Source organism: Lycium ferocissimum, chromosome 6 (assembly GCF_029784015.1).
Source record: "Lycium ferocissimum isolate CSIRO_LF1 chromosome 6, AGI_CSIRO_Lferr_CH_V1, whole genome shotgun sequence".
NCBI lineage: Eukaryota > Viridiplantae > Streptophyta > Magnoliopsida > Solanales > Solanaceae > Lycium > Lycium ferocissimum.
Window position 1 is genome coordinate 58,641,968 of NC_081347.1, and position 19,361 is coordinate 58,661,328.

General features: G+C 34.0%; 2 protein-coding genes across 2 annotated transcripts; both read left to right on the forward strand.

Annotated features, from left to right (window-relative positions):
* The first annotated feature begins 208 nt into the window (after positions 1–208).
* Positions 209–3,887, forward strand: LOC132061434 (uncharacterized). Its single transcript, XM_059454255.1, has 4 exons — positions 209–302; positions 1,377–1,484; positions 1,568–1,638; positions 2,793–3,887. The coding sequence occupies exons 1-4, from the start codon at positions 209–211 to the stop codon at positions 3,885–3,887; spliced, it is 1,368 nt and encodes a 455-aa protein (XP_059310238.1).
* Positions 3,888–4,077: 190 nt separating this feature from the next.
* LOC132061435 (uncharacterized) lies at positions 4,078–5,188 on the forward strand. Its single transcript, XM_059454256.1, has 2 exons — positions 4,078–4,330; positions 4,641–5,188. Exons 1-2 carry the CDS (start codon positions 4,078–4,080, stop codon positions 5,186–5,188), a joined length of 801 nt encoding a protein of 266 aa, XP_059310239.1.
* Positions 5,189–19,361: the final 14,173 nt, after the last annotated feature.

Genomic DNA, 19,361 nt, shown 5'->3' on the forward strand with positions numbered 1-19,361 from the left:
GGCTCGGAGGAGCAGCAGAATCGAGGGCGGTAGTTACAGAGACAGGTGCCGGGGGAGCCAGGTAGCAGATGAGGCAGGAGCTCGAGAATAACGGCCAGCGGATCCATATTCTACTGGGGTGAAGTTAGCTTGGGTCGCCGAGGCTCCAAGCTCAGCTATAGCCATTTCAGCCCACAGGGCAGGTTCGCTCTCGACGTCGGCACCAGGAATGCTTCTCCAGCCAACGCTCTTTGAGAACGGCACGTCGTCTTCATCCGAACTCTCCAGATTCACATTCTATCGAATGCTGGTATTTTCGGCTGGTGGTTGAGAAGTTGATGGAAGGATTGATTCGGATCCTTTCAAGCCTTTTGTTAGCTTTCTTTTAGTTCGTTTAACCCCGGATCGGGGGCTTGAAGAAGTTTTCTTTCGAGCACTTTTGCGCTCATTAGTCTGTTCCACTCTCTCGAGGGTCACAGATGCGTCCTCGGGAACTTCTGGGATGAGGGGTGCATGAGTTGATTTCAAAATCTGGGACAGCAAGAATGCAAATGTAAGTATCCGGTAGCTCAGTCAGAACAGGAAAGGATAGGAAGCGGTCTTAAAAGCGGACTTGCCATGGTTACTGGGATCCACTTTCGGTCCTCAAAGAGTATTTTCCAGGTACAGGTATCGGGGGTTGAGACATCTAGTATGCTCTAGATCTAATCCTCAATATTCTCGATCTTTGGGGGCTTCCAAATGGTAACTGATTATAAAAAAGGGGTTGAGGTTCCACTAGTAAGGCTCGTAGAAGCAAGAACTATGAAAGGAATATACACTTACGAGTTTCATTCCAGGTCTCGAGGATGGGCCTATCATCGAGAGGAAGCAGGTTGATGGTATTGATTAATACAAAGCGTTCTGCCCACCCTCGGTCATGGTCATCGTCAAGGTCGGTCATCAAAGACTTGCTGCCCCTCCTCCTGAGCTTTATGATGCCTCCCCGAAAGATTCGGGGAGAATAGACTCGGATCATATGGGCCAGACAAAAGCCCACTTAAGCTTGTTCAGAAAAGTACCGGATACTCGCTACGGCTCTACATACTTAAGGGCTTATCTGGGCCATGCACACTTTATAACGACGACATATCTCTAAAATCACCTCGTCTACCTCGTTCCCAATTTTCATTGAGAATGGGTACGTATAGAAGAAGGAATATCCTTGCCGGTGAGAAGTGATTCTCTCATCTGGACCCGGGAGGAGGATTTTCGCGTCCTCCCACCGGCAGTCCCTTCAGACTACGGGGAGGCGATTGGGGGTGATTCGAGTTCGGTAATCACCAACATAGGAGTCTCGGGCTCCGGGTTTACCCAAGATAGCAGCTTTGGGTGTAAAATCATCATCCCAATTTCAGTTTTTGGGGATGTTGGATCTGGCGGGAGGATTACGTTTCTCGCCACCTCTAGCACGGCCGTCAATGACGGTGGGGTGGCAGCAATGGCAAAAGAAGTGGCATTTCTGGGTGAGTTGGAAGAAGACATGATGTTGTTTTTAGAGTGGTGGTACAAAGAAATAAGTTAAGAATTTTGGTTTTCCGATGATCAGAATTTAATTTCGGAATCATTGCTCTTCAAAAATGCAAAAGATGGGATGAAAGAAGTGAGGATAGAAGGAAGGTATATTTTTAAGCAGGAAGAGACCTAGAGTCATCATGAGGCTCGTAGGGTCATCATTTGGCCTCGGGACCCTACGAGGGGGGATGCAAACCGGTACCCCTCGATGATGGGCACGTGTTATGCAAAAACCAGAGCGTCAAACGGCGTGTCTTGTCATTAAATTAAAGCGTCTCAGACACGTTTGTTATATTCAGGGGCGAAACTACAGAGGTGCAAGGGGTGTCAATCGAACCCCCTTCGTCGGAAAATTGCACTATATATATGGGATCAATTTTTTTATTCATGTATAAATATTGATGTTGCATCCCCTTAACATAATGGAGAACTCAGCTCAGCGGCTGAGGCGCCTACCGTTGAGCCCATGGTTGCGGGTTCGATTCTCTGTAACGACACTTTTTAACCCTTTTTTATCCAGTCCACTTTTATTTTATTTTTTAAATTTAACAGAACGGTGTCGTGCAGGACTGCTGCCTGCTGGACTGTATTTATTATTATTACTATTATTATTATTATTAAAAAAATGTGAGCTATTGGGGATAAAAGAATCCCTAATTTCAAAAGGTGTTGCAAAGTAACAATGTCATAGCTTGTTCTTTGTCAACTCACGCTGGGCTGCTACCTTTTTTGTTCAACATCTTTGCTCTTGTTCATCTTATCCACCCCCTACTCTGTCATCTTCTTCGGCCTTCGCTCCTGATGATGGCTTCCAGTTCCAAGGGTTTTTTTTTTCTCTCTTATTTTTCACCATACTCAAAATCACAACAAACTCGTTATTGTTCCCTTGTTAGTTGTTAATCAACCCATTTTGTGAAATAGGTAGCTGACCCATTTTGTGAAATGGGTGAACCCCAAGCCTTAATTGTTTTAATTCTTAAATGTTGTTTGTTTGCAAAATTGGTCTTCCAGATATTTATTTTTAGTTGATAAAAGAATCAAAGTGTAGATTTTTTATATAGTTATCAATTCCCTTTTATGTGTGCTGGATTGTGGTTAAGTTGTTTTCTTGCTTATTGAGACATTTGGTAGGTTTTTTATAATATAGGATAATCTGTGGGCATTTGAAATGGGATATGCTTAAGGTTACTGATTGCTTTATTTTCTTTTAAGATCGACATTGTGCCTTTAATTCTAACTAAATTTTTATTATAATTCAGGCTCAAAAGTCAGTGAAGAATTATTTTACCAAAGTTCCAAAATCAAGTTTGGACTCTCATGATCAACCTAATCCAGAAGAAAATGTCAATCACTCAGAAGTACCATTGCTTTCTTCTCAGGAATTTGATTTGAATTCTTTAAAGCATGATCCGAGTGAAAGAACTCAAATCTTGGACTTTCATCCAAATCATCGTGATGTTATTCGAAGAGAATACCTTAGGAGAGGTCCTTGTCAACCTTGGCTTAAAGAGTATCATAAAACAAAAGTTTCTAGATACATGCGTCGTTTTAATCCTCAGTGGTTTAGTGGATATTCTAATTGGTTAGAGTATAGTCAAAGTAAAGGTGCAGTCTTTTGTTTGAATTGCTATCTATTTAAAGACGATAATATTCATCAAGGTGGGGGTGATGTATTTTCGACCATAGGGTTTAAGAGTTGGCAAAAAAAGAAGAGTGTTAAAAAACATGTTGGTGGCAGAAATAGCATTCATAATCAGGCAAGAAAAAATTGTGAAGATCTAGAGCAACAAGAACAATCTATTCAATCTGCACTTGTGAGGCAAGATACTCAATTTAAGCATGAGTATCGGCTCCGCTTAACTGCTTCAGTTGATGTTGTAAGGCTTCTTTTGAATCAGGGATTGGCATTTCGGGGTCATGATGAATCTAAATCATCACTTAGCAGAGGTAATTTTCTTGAAATTATTTCATGGTATTCTAAAAGGTGTGATAACATTAAAGATTTTGTATTGAAACATGCTCCACCAAATAATCTGATGACTTCTCCAATGATTCAAAAAGAAATTGTGACTGCGTGCAAAATTGAAACAATTAAGGCTATCATAGAAGAATTAAATGGTGATTACTTTGCCTTGTTGGTTGATGAATCTTTTGATGTGTCACGCAAGGAGCAAATGGCCGTAGTTTTACAATATGTTGATAGAATGGGATTTGTGATGGAGCGACTTATGGACATTATTCATGTTCAAGATACTTGTGCATCATCTCTAAAAGAAGCAATGGTTAATTTACTTGCTCAACACTCCTTGAGTCTTTCTTATGTACGTGGACAATGTTACGACGGGGCAAAGTAATATGAAAGGTAGAATCAATGGCCTTAAAATGATGATTAGGCAAGAAAGTAGATCGGCTCATTCTGTTCATTGCTTTGCTCATCAACTTCAACTAAGTCTTGTTGCGGTTTCTAAAAAGTGTGTTGAAGTGGAAGAGTTTGTACTATTGGTTTCGAGTATTTTGAATATGTTGGGAGCTTCTTTTAAACGCATGGATGAATATCGAGAATCTCAAAAGAAAAGAATTCAAAAGGCATTAGATATGGGTGAACTGGAATCTGGTAGGGGCTTGCATCAAGAATTTGGTCTTACTAGAGCTTGTGATACTTGTTGTGGATCCCACTACAAATCTTTTAGTAACTTTATTCTTATGTTTGGTTCAATTGTTGATGTAATTGATGATATTGTTGTTGATTCACATTGTCCTAATGAAAGTGCCAAGGCAATGGGATTTCTCAGAGCATGTCAAACATTTGATGTTGCGTTCATATTGCATTTGATGAGAGATATTTTAGCAATCACAGAATAGCTTAACAAATGCTGACAGAAAAAGGAGCAAGATATCGCAAATGCCATGCTACTTGTTTAAGTAGCAAAGAAAAGGTTGCAAAAGTTAAGGGAGGAAGAATGGGGTTCGCTTATTAATAAAGTATCTAAATTTTGTATCAAGTATGAAATTTTGGTACCTAATTTAGATGAGTTGTACTTTACCTCTTTGAGATCACGGCGTAAACTTCTTTGGTTGTACTATCTCACACCATTATTACGTTGAAGTGTTTTGCAAAGTTATTGATTGGCAAATTCAAGAGCTTTCTTATCGTTTTGATGAAGTAACGACTGATTTGCTTCATGGAATTGCTTGTTTAAATCCAATTGACTCATTTTCTAGTTTTGATCTCAGGAAAATAATGAGAATGGCTGAACGTTATCCTGATGACTTTGATGAATTTAGTATGGGGGCTCTTAAGAATCAACTTGCGAGTTACATTATTGATGTTCGTGATCTTGATGAAAGGTTCTCCGATCTAAAAAGACTTTGTGATCTTTCAAAAAGATTAGTTCAGACAAAGAAGCATTCAAATTATCCTCTTGTATTCCGCTTAGTGAAACTTGCCTTGCTTTTGCCAGTTGCCACTGCATCCGTTGAAAGAGCTTTTTCGGCAATGAAGTTTATCAAGAATGACTTGCAGAGTCGAATGAATGAGGGTTATTTTGGTGGTTGCTTGGTATCTTATGTAGAAAAAGATGTGTTTAATAGGATTTCTAATGATGCTATTATAAAAACATTTCAAGAAATGAAACCTCGTCGTGTACAGTTGTAGCAATATACTTGCACTTTCAATAGAGAATTGTGTTTGTTTTGATTTCTTCGCGTGTTTATTTTTTAATTTTCTTGAACCCCCTTATCAAATGTTCTGGCTCTGGCTCTGCCCCTGGTTATGATGACTCTTCCACTTCCCGGGAAAACCTATTCGAATCCCGAAAAAGTGGAGGGACTATCTGTATTGGGTAATATAGATGATCCAGCTGTACCAATGTGGTCGAGACAAGTGACACGAAGGGTGAGACTTTGGATGAGTCAGCATCATTGCCACCGGGGGAAGATCTATGGTACCGGAAGAAGCTACAGGTCCGCTGTAACACGCAGCTTCTTCGGACCTGAGAGGCCTAACGGTCATCCGTTATTACATAGCTTGGGTGTTACAAATTCATTATTATTGCGACTTTATGACTCTTTTTATTGTACATTATTGTCATGCCTTTAAGGCTTATTATGATCAGGGGCATGAAACGTGGAACATGTTCCCCTAGCTCTAAGAATAAATAGAGGAGGTAATTCCTATTGTAAGGGACACGATATTCAAGCTAATACACAAAGTTCTTAATCTCACATTAATGTACAATTTATATTCTTGCTATTGCGTTACTAAGCTCCGGAGTCACGGCTCATCAATAACAAGAGGAGTCTAACCTCGGATAAGCGTCTATATTCCAGGCTCTCTCTCTTTGTTTATCTTATTTGCATCTATTTACGATATTTCAATACTAGCAACTTTAATCTTATTGGTTACTTTGATTTACGTGTCTCTAATCATGTGTACAAATTCAACTGAACCGTTTTACAGGTAAACAGTTCTGATATTAGATATGCGTAAATATTTACCCACACCTAATATTTATATCAAACCGAATAAACTTAGGTGATCATTTAATGAGGTAAGGGAGCACTTTAATTAATTATCATTTAGCACTATATAAAATATATACTATGCATATCTATTGATTTAACATGAACAGTTGACACGAGTAAATTTCTACCTTGCATATAACCCCCTCTACTCTTAAATCTTAATTAATACAAAAACGATATTCACTCCTGATACTTTAAGGCCAACGAGTAAAATGTGGTTAGCTTTTAGGAGAGGACTGAATAGACATCAAACAACTTCCAAAAACAACATGATCTTGTCCTACTTTATGTGTCTCTCTCTACTTTGGGTGGTAAACATAAAGTTTGGTGATTTTATAATTGCCTAAGGGGGGTCCACCTCCGATTGACGTAAGGCCTGCCAAATTTTAAAGGACCTGAGACACTCCTCTCTAAGACTTTACCATTTTACCCTTTTTCAGAGTGTTTAAATCCCTCCGTCTCATATTAATTGTCCACATTACTGAAATTATCCGTTCCAAAAATTTTATCAATTTACAAACTCAAGATAGAATTAATTATAATCTTCCTATTTTAGGTGGGGGTATTGGTGGTGGGGTTATGGTGGGTGTGGGATGTGGGGGTGGATGGTGAGTGCGTGGTGAGGTGGTGTCATGGATGGTGGGTGTGGGGTGTGAGGTGTGGCGTGGGGAAGGTGGTAGGGTGGAGATGGGGTGTGGGGGTGGGTGGTGGGTGGTGGGTGGGAAGGAGACAATCAATGCGGAATGTCATTTGTGGAGCTTATTTTTCCTACTTAGTTTCATTAGGAAAGTTATTTCCCTATTTTTATGTCACTTATTTTCTAAAGAAAATATTTTTAAAAAATCTTGTCTAACCGAACATGAAAATATTAAAAAATATTTTTCTCTGTATCGTACACATTCGAAGTGGACACTTATTATGAACCAGTGTAAGGATAGTTCAAGAAGTACCGAGCGTAAAAGAATGAAATTCTCCACTTCGACCTAGCGGTGGACTTGGTATGGTAGATACCGATTATCTTACCGAAATTGAAATTTTTTATACTACGGTTTCGGTATTATGGTATTTGGTATGCATTTTTAAAAATTTTGGTATTCGGTACGGTATTCGGTATTTATAAAGAAAATACCAAAATACTAAATACCATACCGAAGTATATAATTACATACACAATACATATATCTTAGTATTGTAATACTAACAAATATATAAACTAGTATTATTAGAAATCTAATTGTTTAACGTTGGAACTTTAACTACTCTATCTTGATTTAAATGTCTTTTTTGTGTAATTGATTTACGAAGGGGATTGCTTGTACTTTCTTTTGAATATTTTTACATGTGTAAGGTGTTTTATACTTAATAATTGAGACGTTTCTTAAGTAGCGGAAGTCATAATTCTCCAGGATATGAGTATATGTAAGACGAAATCGGATAAACTATGGTACCGATTTACCGTACCGTAAAATATCGAAACCGAACTTTAAAAGACCGAACCATACCGAATTAATTTGGTACGGTAATAGTATAATATTTTTAGAAATCGAAATTACCGTGCCGAAATTTTAAATACCATATCATGTCCAACCCTATTTCGACCCCGTGTTTTCATTTGCAGCTACTGATTAAAGATGCAAAAGGAAGAGTTGTTATCAATTTCCTATGGCGCCATAAAGTAATATTCTAGTATACCCACATCGTAGATTGGACTCATTATTGTTTGCATTTACCTAAAAAGAGGATAAAGTCGTATGAGTACCTCTTTTTAAGCTGTCACTCCTCTTATCATTATACAAAGACTTACACTTTTCTTTTTAAACAATGCATTTGGACAAGATCTTACAGTAGTAAACTTTAAAATACCATTAATTTGTTGTTAGCACAGTTAAACTAATAAAAGCAACATTCAAACAGTATTATTTTAAAAGCACTCAAGTCAATATCCCAAATCAGTGATGTCTTAACTTTAAACGATCCAGCGAATTGCTAAAATTTTCCCCAACAACAACTTACATGGTGTAATCCCAAAAATATGGTAAAACATGTCGAATTCTTTTATATGATTCAGGATTAATAGTTCATACTATAAAGTACTCTCACTACATACGGGAAATTTGCGTCACTTTCCAATTTCCATGAGCTATATTAGAACTAACAAACAATTTATGACGTGCAATAATATGTAATTCAGCAAGACAAGAAAAATTACATCCTTTCACTCCCAAATTGATTTTTTATTCACGTACTCGTTCAGTGTAAATTGATTGTTTATCGAGTGGAGTTAGAAGTTATTTTATCAAGGGTAGATGTAGTGGTAATTTTATGGGTTTATCGGATTCAATAGCTTAATTTGGCTCTGATTATGTATACATGTTACAATTTTCCTAAATAATTACAACAACAAAAAAAAAAAAAAAAAAAAAAAAAAAAAAAAAAAAGGAATTTCAAACCTAAGAGATCAAATAAATTGTGATTGAATTTCAAATTCGAATCCCAAAAAGATCAAATCTTAAATTCACCTCTTTTGAATTTAAAGATTAAGAAACTAAGTAAAACCATAGCATAATGGAACTTATACTGTAGTTTTATATTTGTAAAAACTATATATAAATAAATCTTTTGAAAAGATAGATATAGATGACTTTAAACTCTGGCAAATTAAAGTAATAAAAATTATACTGTATTTTATATTTGTAAAAACTATATATATATATAAATCTTTTGGAAAGATAGATATCGATGACTTTAACTCTGGCAAAACAATAAAAAAGACTTTATCCGCAAGAGGAAAAAGTAAAATAAGACTTTCAATCGGGGACAACAAAGAAATAAAATATAGTACTTTCTCCGTCCCAATTTATGTGATACTCTTTTTTTTTTTTAGTTATTGCCTAAAAAATGACACTTTATAAAATGATTTCTAGCCACATAAATTTCTATAGTTTATTTTAGACCACAAGTTTTAAAAGTCTTCTTTTATTTCTTAAATTTCGTGTCCAATCAAGCACCCTCGTATAAAATAGTACTACCAAATATTCAATCATTTGTCTCAAACTTCTGAAATGAAATGAAATATTCAACCCTTCTCTCGTCATGCGAATGACTTCAGCACTAACATTTTGTTAACGTAGTAAGTGCATGTAGCGCTAGTAATTAGCATGCAACAGTTGCATATATAAGGGCAGCTCATCCTCTTTACTATAAACTTTCTTCTTCTTTTCTTTAAATGCTTTACGGTTTACAGTTTCTTTTTTTCCCCTCAGTTATGTTGGGGTCTTAATTCTGTTAAAAAGGACAAATCGCGTCATAAAGCACCATTGCCTGCGATCGCCTGGGAAACTGAATTATAAGAAACTTGTAAGCCTTGTTTTTACATTAAATTAAATGTAAAAGATTCAAGTCTTAAGAAATGGTAGGAGACACATTTTTTAGTTAGTATTAACGGCACATAATCTCAAAAATGACTAGTGATGTTGCTCAGTTGGTAAAGCACCTCTATCCACAATCGGTAAGTCCAAGGTTCGAGTCGCGCTGGAGTGGAAGTGTGAAAAACACTATCGATCCTCCTCCCCCTCCTTCGCATCTAAACAATTAATGAATATTTCGATAACTCTTAGTGTTTAAACATTTACCGGTTGTTCTAACTAAAACCCCAGGTTATTTAAACATCTCTCCAAATGTTTAAATTTCTCTTCAATACTTAAATATATTTCTGGTTGTTTGAAATAAACTCCTTGAAATTATTTAAATAGCTCTGGGGTTATTTAAATAATTCTTGGTTATTGTTAGACAGATTGCAGAATCTCCTCCACTATTACAAAATTCTTCTTCCACATATCTTCTCCAAAACAAGAAGAAGAAACAGCAACAACAACAAATAAACATAAAACACATGAATTGAGACCCGAATAAACTAGCATGAAAAGATACGATTCTTCTTCATTTCCCCGCGCCTTTCCAGTTCTATTAAATTGGAAGAGTTGGTTTACGCAGAAATTAAAGAGCGAAAAGAATTCACAAATAGCCAGTTTTAGTCCTTTTGCAAACAATCATTGTCTTAGAGTTTTAAATTCCACAAGTGAAAGATGTTGCAGTTCTATTATGGAATTTGAAACTTCAAGACAAGGACAGAGCTAGGGTATCGGAAGGGCGTCGAAAAAACACTATATATACAGGGTCGAAATTATTTTTATATATATATATATAGTAGATGTTGAATTGTTTTAGTTTTTTCATATATTTACTTTTTTATATTTTAAATTCTTTAGTGAAAATTCTGACCTCATCACCGCTTCTGGATAGTAATTATATTTCAAAGATAGTGTCTTAAGTGGTCAGACTATTTCTATAAAGCAAAGCCAGTTAATAGTCTCACAATGTTCTATTAGCTTTTGTCAATATCAAACTTCTTTGTTTTTCCTTTTTAAGCATTGAAGACAATAATATTGACTTAGCAAGTCAAGAATCGCCAATGGAAGGCGTGTTTACGCAGAATACTTTATATATTTGTCCAAGAAAGTTGTCCGTGTGGAATTAATGACAAAATTGGAATTTTGAAACAAAGATAATGGCCCACAAACCAAGAAGTTATTGTCTTGAGGTCTTATTTTAGGTTTAATCTGATTATTAATGGAATCTTCTACTTCCTTGAATTCTAAGCAACATTAAGCAAATGTATTAAAAGAGTTCATTAAGATTTATCTGTCAATGTGAAAATTGTCTTCTCTGATTAGGAATTGGAATACTTCCACACACAAAACAAAAAATGACGTAGGCTCCTAGAGAATTATTGTTATCGCGTACAATATTAATCATAGGACGTGACGTAGTGTCACGGTAGATTTACTTTGAATTTTTTGAGTTTTGTGTGTACACGTTAGAGCTTAGGCCTCCCGTGACACCTTTACATTAGAATTTCTAAATTATTGGTAAACACTACTAAAAAATTACTATTTTTTCACTGAAAAATGTTCAATGATTATTTTCATCGAATGTCGGTGAAAAAAATCCTAAATAATAGTGTTTTCATATAGAAAAATTAGAAAGTTTCTCAGCGTTTCAATGGAACTTGTTTCTCACCATGCGTTTTTCTATTGAGCTGGTTCGGTCAAAATGAGGTGGGAAAAACATATTTTATAACACAAATTTTACTTGTTTGAAGTTAACTGTTAAGGGAGAAGTTTCATTTTTCAAATAAAGAGGGAGGCGGGGCAAAATAATTTTCACTCGTCCGTTATGAAGTGTCGTTTAACGAAGGTACAACTAATCTAATGGCCAGCTATACCTTCTAAACAGGTTATAATAACTCAAATAATATCGTACTTTTATGAAATAAAAAATTCAATTATATATATCATGGTTATAAACTATAATTGAATTGATGTCGTCCTTGCATGGTCTCGTAAAAATGGAGTAGCTAAGTTAGTCTTCACTTAAACCGTATAACTAGGGGCAGAGCTGCATTTAGAACTCAGTAAATTTGGCTCGAACTTTGTATTTATGTAAAAAAAAAAAAAAAAAATCATTTTTAAATATTATTTTGACCGCATGGAAAATTGTTGGACTGTTAGATAATAAATGGGAAAATGACCTAATAATGCTACTTAAAACTCTATATTACAAAACATAAGAATACTTTTCTTTATTTACAAAATATACCAATTTAATTACAAAATATAATGGATCTGAAAAATTAAAAGCCCATCCTTCCCTTCTCCTTCTCTAATCTGCCCAGATCTGGAAAAAAAAAAAAAAATCTACCCTTCCCTTCCCCTTTTCTCTTACAATCTGCTCAGATCCTATCAGATTCTTATCTAAGTTCTAGTTCTACTCGACCATGGTTGGTGGCTTTCAAATTCTTATCTAAGTTCTAGGTCTACTCGGCATGGTTGGTGGCTGCAGTTTAGCTCTTTTTCGCTTGAGAATCATATGGATTATGGCTTACTTTGATTTTTTGTATTGTGTACCAGATGGCCATCCAAATTCGAAGTTGTATAGTTTCGCTTGAGATTCTTACAATTTCACTTTGATTGTTACAATTTCGCTTTGTATTCTCACACATCCTGTCAGATTCTAAATTTTTGTATTCTCTCACAATTTCGCTTGAGATTCTTATCTAAGTTCTACAGTTGTATTAAATTTCATCCGAATTTGAAGCGAGATACACAATTGTATGAAAGTTGTATAAAATGTTGTTGTAGTTGTATTAAATTTTCAAGAACTAACATGAACTTTATACAAAATTTATACAGTTATATACATATTTCATACCGTTTTTATACAGCTTTCATACACGAAAAATGTGAGAATTCTAATTTTTGAGCAAGATATATATATTTCATTGTATAATTTTCATACACAAATTTGAGCGAAATTTTTAAATCTTAAGCGAGATATACATATTTCATACAATTTTCATACACAAAATTCTGAGCGAAATTTTAAGCTTTGAGCGAGATATACACATTTCATACACAAAATTTTCGTATATGTTTTGTAAGAAATCAATTGGTATGTTTTGTAAACTGAAAAGTATCGTCATATTTTATAAATATTACTATTATATATAAGCAAGGATATAGAGCTTTTGTCGTCCTCACATACCACAATCCATTGGTGATGATTTTGCCACGTGGGCTATTGCTTGCTTTTTCCTGCAAATGTTTACTTTTGTCATTGTTCCTTTCTTAAGACCCACAGGCCACATGGGCCTCTGTTATTGGTCAATATTGGAGTAGTAACTTTTTGTGATTTTTTTTGTTCCTTGATTATTTCTACTCCATCCCGAAATATCTATCATGTTTCACTTCTCGAGGATCAAATTACATAAATTTTAACCAATAGATCTTTTCAAAAAATCACTATATTGATATATTTTTCGTGTAATTTCGAATATCTAAATTTTAATTTTAGAATATTGAATTAATCTAATTCAATTTAGCTCTAAAATTAGTCAAATTACCTTTCGGAAACGAAACGTGACAAATATTTTGAGACGGTATTATTTGTCCTATACGTTCTGGTTAAATTTAAGCTACTTTGAAACTTTTTTTTTTTTTTCAACAACTAGAGCATTTATTAGATCTTACTATGAGCCCGTTTGGATTGGCTTATAACTTAAAAAAAATTTTTTGCGGCTTATAATTTAAAAAAATAAGTTGGGGTAGTCCAACTTATTTTTTTTGGCTTGTAAGCTGGTTTCGGCTATAAGGCTTGCTTTAGATAAATTAAGTTAAATGGGTCCAATTATTTTTTGAGCTTATTTTAAGACAAAATGACTTTAAGTTGGCAGTACCCAAACACTCAAGCTGAACAATTTATAAGCCAACTTATAAGCCAATCCAAACGGGCTCTATATCTTTTATCTTTAAACTTTCCATAATTTGTCTATAGTGAGCTCATATGTGCTTATAGAGTTCTTTAATTTATTTTCAGTTTTCAGGTATAGTTTTAAATTTTTTAACTTTATTGTATATATGGGTTTTTCTCCCTAGACTACCTATATTTACAATTGGGCTCAGCAACCGCTCTTCATGGAGGGTTTGGCCCATGTCCTTGTTTGTGGGCTTTAACCATTATTATTCTTAAGTAAAATTTTCACAAACAGCTACCTTTTAGCTCCTTCTAACAACCTATAACTACATGTTCTACATTTACAATTCGTAGCTAGAGGACCTATATTTAGCTTGTAGATGCGTCTCCTTAAATATAGCATAAATATAGCGGAAATACACACGCTGAGAAAATTGAAAGTGCTATATTTATGGAAACAAAATCTATTCCAATTTAAATTAAAATCAGTTTTTAATGTTCCCTGATTCACGCAAATATCCTCCCATTCCATATCTGATCTCATATCTCATTCAAACAGCTAACAAATTCAAAAAAATTTGAATTCAAAAAGTACATTCATACTTTTAACCAAAAAAAAAAAAAAGATTCAAAAACTAGTTCATAAAAAAACTTTGAAAAATAACAATATCAAACCAGTGAACAGAGCTCGTTTTAAACGACGAATATATATTTGAATTCATCTGTTGAAATATCGAATTCAAGTTGAGTTCATAATTGAGGTAACAACGTTTTCACTGCAACTTTTTTATTTTTTTTTATTTTTCTGAAATTTTGAAAAATATATGAAAAATATATCTGAAATATAGTCAACAGAAACCAGAATAAGTAATAGTGAACATAATAATAAAAAATACAATTAAAATATAGTCATAATTGAGTTCATAATTGAGGTAATAACGTTTTCACTGCAACTTTTTTATTTTTTTTATTTTTCTGAAATTTTGAAAAATATAGTCAAAATATATGAAAAATATATCTGAAATATAGTCAACAGAAACCAGAATAAGTAATATTGAACATAATAATCAAAATACAATTAAAAATATAGCCAAAATATATATGAAAAACAACTATTAAAATATCAATCCAAAACATTAGGAATTGGAAATTCGGGTTCTATACCTCTAGTCCTCATCGGAGTAGAAGCTTTCTTAGCCATTTCACTTGAATCTAACAAAAAACAACCAAGAACAAACAGTGATAATTAATTATTTAGAGTTGCATTGCCTTGATTCAAACGGAAAAAAAAAATGAAAATATAAGTTAAATACACGGTGAAACGTAAAAATCAGTATAGAATCTTACCTTTTTTGGGGAATTAGATTTGAATTATGAGTGAAATTAATGAGTAGTTAATTAGAGATAAATAAGGAAGTTGAACTATTGTAAAACTGATTTGAAATTGGAGAAAATTAAGGGATATTGGGCATAATGGCGTGTTTTAGGGGATAGGAGAGAAGGACGTTTTTTTGGCTTAAATTTAGGGGTGTGGGAAGTTATCAGATGAGTAGTAAAAAAGTGATAGCTATAGGAAGTAAATATGTTATATTTTAGCTACTAAATATAATTATTGTAAAGTTTAGTTATGTTTCATAAATAGGTAATAATGTAAGCTATGCCAAGTAAATTTTACTATTCTTAAAGCTTTTAGATTTTCACATAAGTAAGCTATTTCATTTTTTTTTGCGCGGATGGCCTTCTTTTGGGATGGTCTTTAATTTTTGTCCCTCAAATTGCTGGCCTTTAATTTTTTTCCTTCACTTAAAAAAGTTGCCGAAAATATCCATAGGTTCTGGGTTCGAACCCCCGCTCAGTCAAAAAAAAAAAAAAATTTGCAAGGCAAGTCTTTGGGAAAAGTCTGCCTCATGCGGCATAGGTTGCCTTAAGGCATAACTAAAGTTATGCCGGATCCGGCATAGCTTGCCTTACGGCATAACTAAAGTCTGCCTTATAAGGCAACCTTTGCCGGATCCGTCAGAACTTTAGTTATGCCTTAAGGCAGACTTTTCCAAAAGCCTTGTCTTGCGAATTTTTATTTATTTTTATGCATGAGCTGGAGTTTGAACCCAGAACCTCAGGGTATTCTAGGCGAAGGACAAAAATTAAAGACTAGCAATTTGAGGGGCAAAAATTAAAGACCACCCCGAATAAGGGGCATTCCTGCGAATTGCCCAAGCTATTTTAAGTTTTAATTACCATTATATTTAGGGCAGTTTATGTAATTACCTAATAAAGTAAGATTTTCAAAACATAGCAATTTCTTGATTTTAGGCTTCAATCTTCTCTACCTTCTCCCTGCCTTATTGCGTAATCAGTTCCCTAAAACCATTCATCATGTAGAAGAAATATATTAAGTATCCATTTTTTGCATTCCAGCATCAAATTCCCTTGCATTGGTGATAACGCATTAAGCAAATCTTAACATATTGTTATTATAATCCACTCCCAAATTACAGAGTACTGAACAAATCATATTCCTTCCAAAAAAATCCAAAAAAATTGAAAAGAAAATTTAAAAAATTACAGATTAGACCGAACATCTTCTAGTGCTTTGAATCCTAAGTAAACTGATACTATGCATCAAATTCAAAAAGATTATGTTTTGATAAGGAAAATAGTTTTGCACTGTTATGGTTGAAGGAATAATGGTTTATTGTAGTTTTGATATGTGTATGGTGGTTTTTCTTGTGGTGAAATAACTTTATGCAGGATGTGTATATCGGGTGTACGTTTTTTGTATGTCCAATGTGTTATACAGTGGTTACGCACGACATAAAAAATACATACAAAATAAATATAACTACATAATTGTATGTTTTGTGTATGTCAATTGTATATTTCTACCGGATTGCTTAAAACAATATAATTGTATGTTTTGTGTATGCAATTTGCATGTTTTTGCTGGATTGTATATATTTTGTTAAAAAATTATTGCTACTTTTTGAAAAACTGATTCATTGCTAAACCGGGTAATTATTTGTATATTAGGTCAAACAAACTCTAAAGTCTTTGCAATGCTTCTTTCTTGGAAATTTTACACCACATGACGATGTATGACCGCTAGGTGAGGGCTAAATCCGGAGCTTGGAAACGATGGAACTGATTTGCTAAAATTTGATTAAAGTTTTGGAAACGAGTTTGGTGTCGCAGTATTCTTGTTGTGTATATTTGTGTGTTTCCGTTATATATCTGTGTATGCCATGCGTATATCCTATACATTGTTATAACGTATGTCATATGCGTATTATTATACACATGAATATTTGTGATATACATATGATATACAAGTGGAGTACATATGATATACACATGACATACATGGGCCGGACTGCCATGTTCTTCTTCAACCTAGTTCTATCTAAAATTCGATCCAAAACCTCACCTAATCTGCACCAAATTGTCACAAAGTTGAGATATAAGCTCCTCAAATGTTTTCAAGCTTTTGGGACAACACTGTCGAAAATGCTTCCGATTTCGTAAACCAAAAACCCGAACCAAGCTTTAATCGAAGCTTCAATGGCGACAAAACCCTATTCTTCAAGTTTCAACCAACCAAATGGTGTTTCAAATACTTCTACAACTCAAGAGAACGGTTTTCAATTGTATTTAACAATAAACAATTTCTTCATCTTTTTGTATCAGATTTGCAAGTTTGAAGACTCAATAATGAAGGTCAACTTCGTACAAAAACAATGAAGATCAAGAAAAGAGAAGATCAAAATCACATTGGATTGTGGCAAACGTATATGAAGACATTGATCATCTAAGGGATAATCTGGATGTATATTTGTTTTTCTTTTATTAGAAGAAATAAAAATAGGAATAATTATCTTCTTGTTAAATTTTCATAGACTTTAGCACATGAGATCTTTTGCGATGAATAGTTTCCCATGTGATTTGTACATGAAACTCCAGACTCTTTTGCTTTACTAATACGGGAATAAGTGTTTTGATATTTTGATGGAAAATGAACTTTATGTCCATGTGTACAACATTCTGATCATGATTTAAGTGCCAATGAATTCTAGATCAAATTGAACACCAAAGTAAAATACAAATTAAGTCAAGTATAATCCAATAATTTAATGGTGGAAAACTGGTAACTAATCCTTTTTAATTATCCACATATATAATAACCCATAATGAGAACAATGAACCACTAAAATGGGCAAAGCTAAAAGAGGGAAAAGGAAAACTAGAAGTCCTCTTGCCATAGTTTCGTAATGCAGTAACATGAGTTCAAATTCAAATTCAAATTCTTCTTCTTCTTTTTTTCATCCGGTGTCCGATATTTTTATTGGAGCCCGATTAAATCAGACTCGCGTCGCGTAGGACCCATTCATGGGAAACACTCCTGTACCAAAAAAAATTTCATACCCAGTGCTCGAACTTTAGACCGCTCTATCCGTTGTACCACATCCTTTAGTTGTAGTTCAAATTCAAATTCAATAACCGATAGCGAGAACTATGCAATTGGATTTCTTTATTATCCATCTTTTGAGAGGTTTACATACGTCATAAATACTTAAAATTTATGTTAGTGAAAACACAATTGCAAATAAAAAATAAAACAAAGAACAAAATAAAATATCTTCGGATTGAGATGTACATATATCACTTTCTTTAACAAGGTTCAAGTCTACTATAATAAAATCTTCAGTGGTCCAACACTAATCCTCTCGACTTGTCTCCTCTAGAATATAACAACCGACATCGCCGTATGAGTCGAATAAACTCTTGATAAGTTGTTGAATGTAAAGGTTTAAAAAAAACGCCTTTCTTCAGCAAATACCCCCTTCTTTTCATGACTCTAACCTCACTTTTTCATACCTATTACATAAAATGATTACTATTCAAAGGTGTTGGAATTCTTCCTTGGAATAAATTGGAAGATAGTGACGTGATAAGTTATGAGAATATGGGAGAACATGAGTTGGTACTTACAGAGGCGACTTTATGTATGAAATTTGGGCCACGTGAATACATGGTCACTCAACTAAACTCGATATATCATGTGTATAATTCTGAAAACATATCTAATATTAACTGAAGGAACACATGGTCAAAGTAGGCCAAGTGGAGCACTGGTTATGGGTTGTGTTTATCTTTTCAAGGTCTCAGGATCGAACCCAAGCTCCTGCACGTTTTATGCTTTTATTTTCTAAAGCAACCTTTCAACTTTCCTTTTTATATTATTCTAAATCCTTTTTTTCTTATAATTCTAATTACCCACAAGTAAAAAAAGTGTTTTTATATTACATCTAATAATTTTTTTCCCCTTTATTTCTAATTACCCAAGTCCTAAAAGGCAAAAGAAATCAAAAAACCCCATAGATAAGGGTGAACCATCCTTTTGAAATTCTGAATTCGCCTCTGGGTACTTAGTAGTTATGAGGCCATTTTACATATCTCGGAAGATCACATGAAGTAGTGGTTTAGTAGATCAGTTATGACCACTTTCTCCATATAATATCATGATCAATAATATAATTTAGTAACATTATTTTAATATTAAAATGTAATCCACGATTATGACCAAATTAAATACTATACTACGGAGTAATAATTATATATCTTTTATTTCTTCCTTAAAGTCTTGCGCTTTAACTTTTCACTATTCGGAAAACAAATACTACTTTTTTTTTTCTTTTTTCTTTTTTTGGAAAAACAAAAACTCCATAATAAATGACTTCTTAATTTTCCAAAAACTTCAAATATTTTAAAAGAAAATGAGTGTAACAATATATCTCAAAAGACATTAAAATCAAAGATGAAGGAAGGCTAATTAATGGTTCTTTGAACTAGGAGTAGTAGGTATAATTTTCTTTTCTTTATCTGGATCTACATTAAGATCCATTACTCCTACATTGTCCGAAACACATTCTTGACCTTCAAAATCTTCTGGCAATAAAGCCGGCTTCTTAGCTTTCTCAAAATACTTCACAGCCACG

Coding starts and splice junctions, on each gene's coding strand:
- LOC132061434 (XM_059454255.1), top strand. CDS start 209: ATGCTTCTCCAGCCAACGCTCTTTGAGAACGGCACGTCGTCTTCATCC. Junction 303..1,376: donor AATGCTGGTATTTTCGGCTG/GTGGTTGAGAAG, acceptor TCCCAATTTCAG/TTTTTGGGGATGTTGGATCT. Junction 1,639..2,792: donor GAAGTGAGGATAGAAGGAAG/GTATATTTTTAA, acceptor ATTATAATTCAG/GCTCAAAAGTCAGTGAAGAA.
- LOC132061435 (XM_059454256.1), top strand. CDS start 4,078: ATGGATGAATATCGAGAATCTCAAAAGAAAAGAATTCAAAAGGCATTA. Junction 4,331..4,640: donor AATGGGATTTCTCAGAGCAT/GTCAAACATTTG, acceptor ATTACGTTGAAG/TGTTTTGCAAAGTTATTGAT.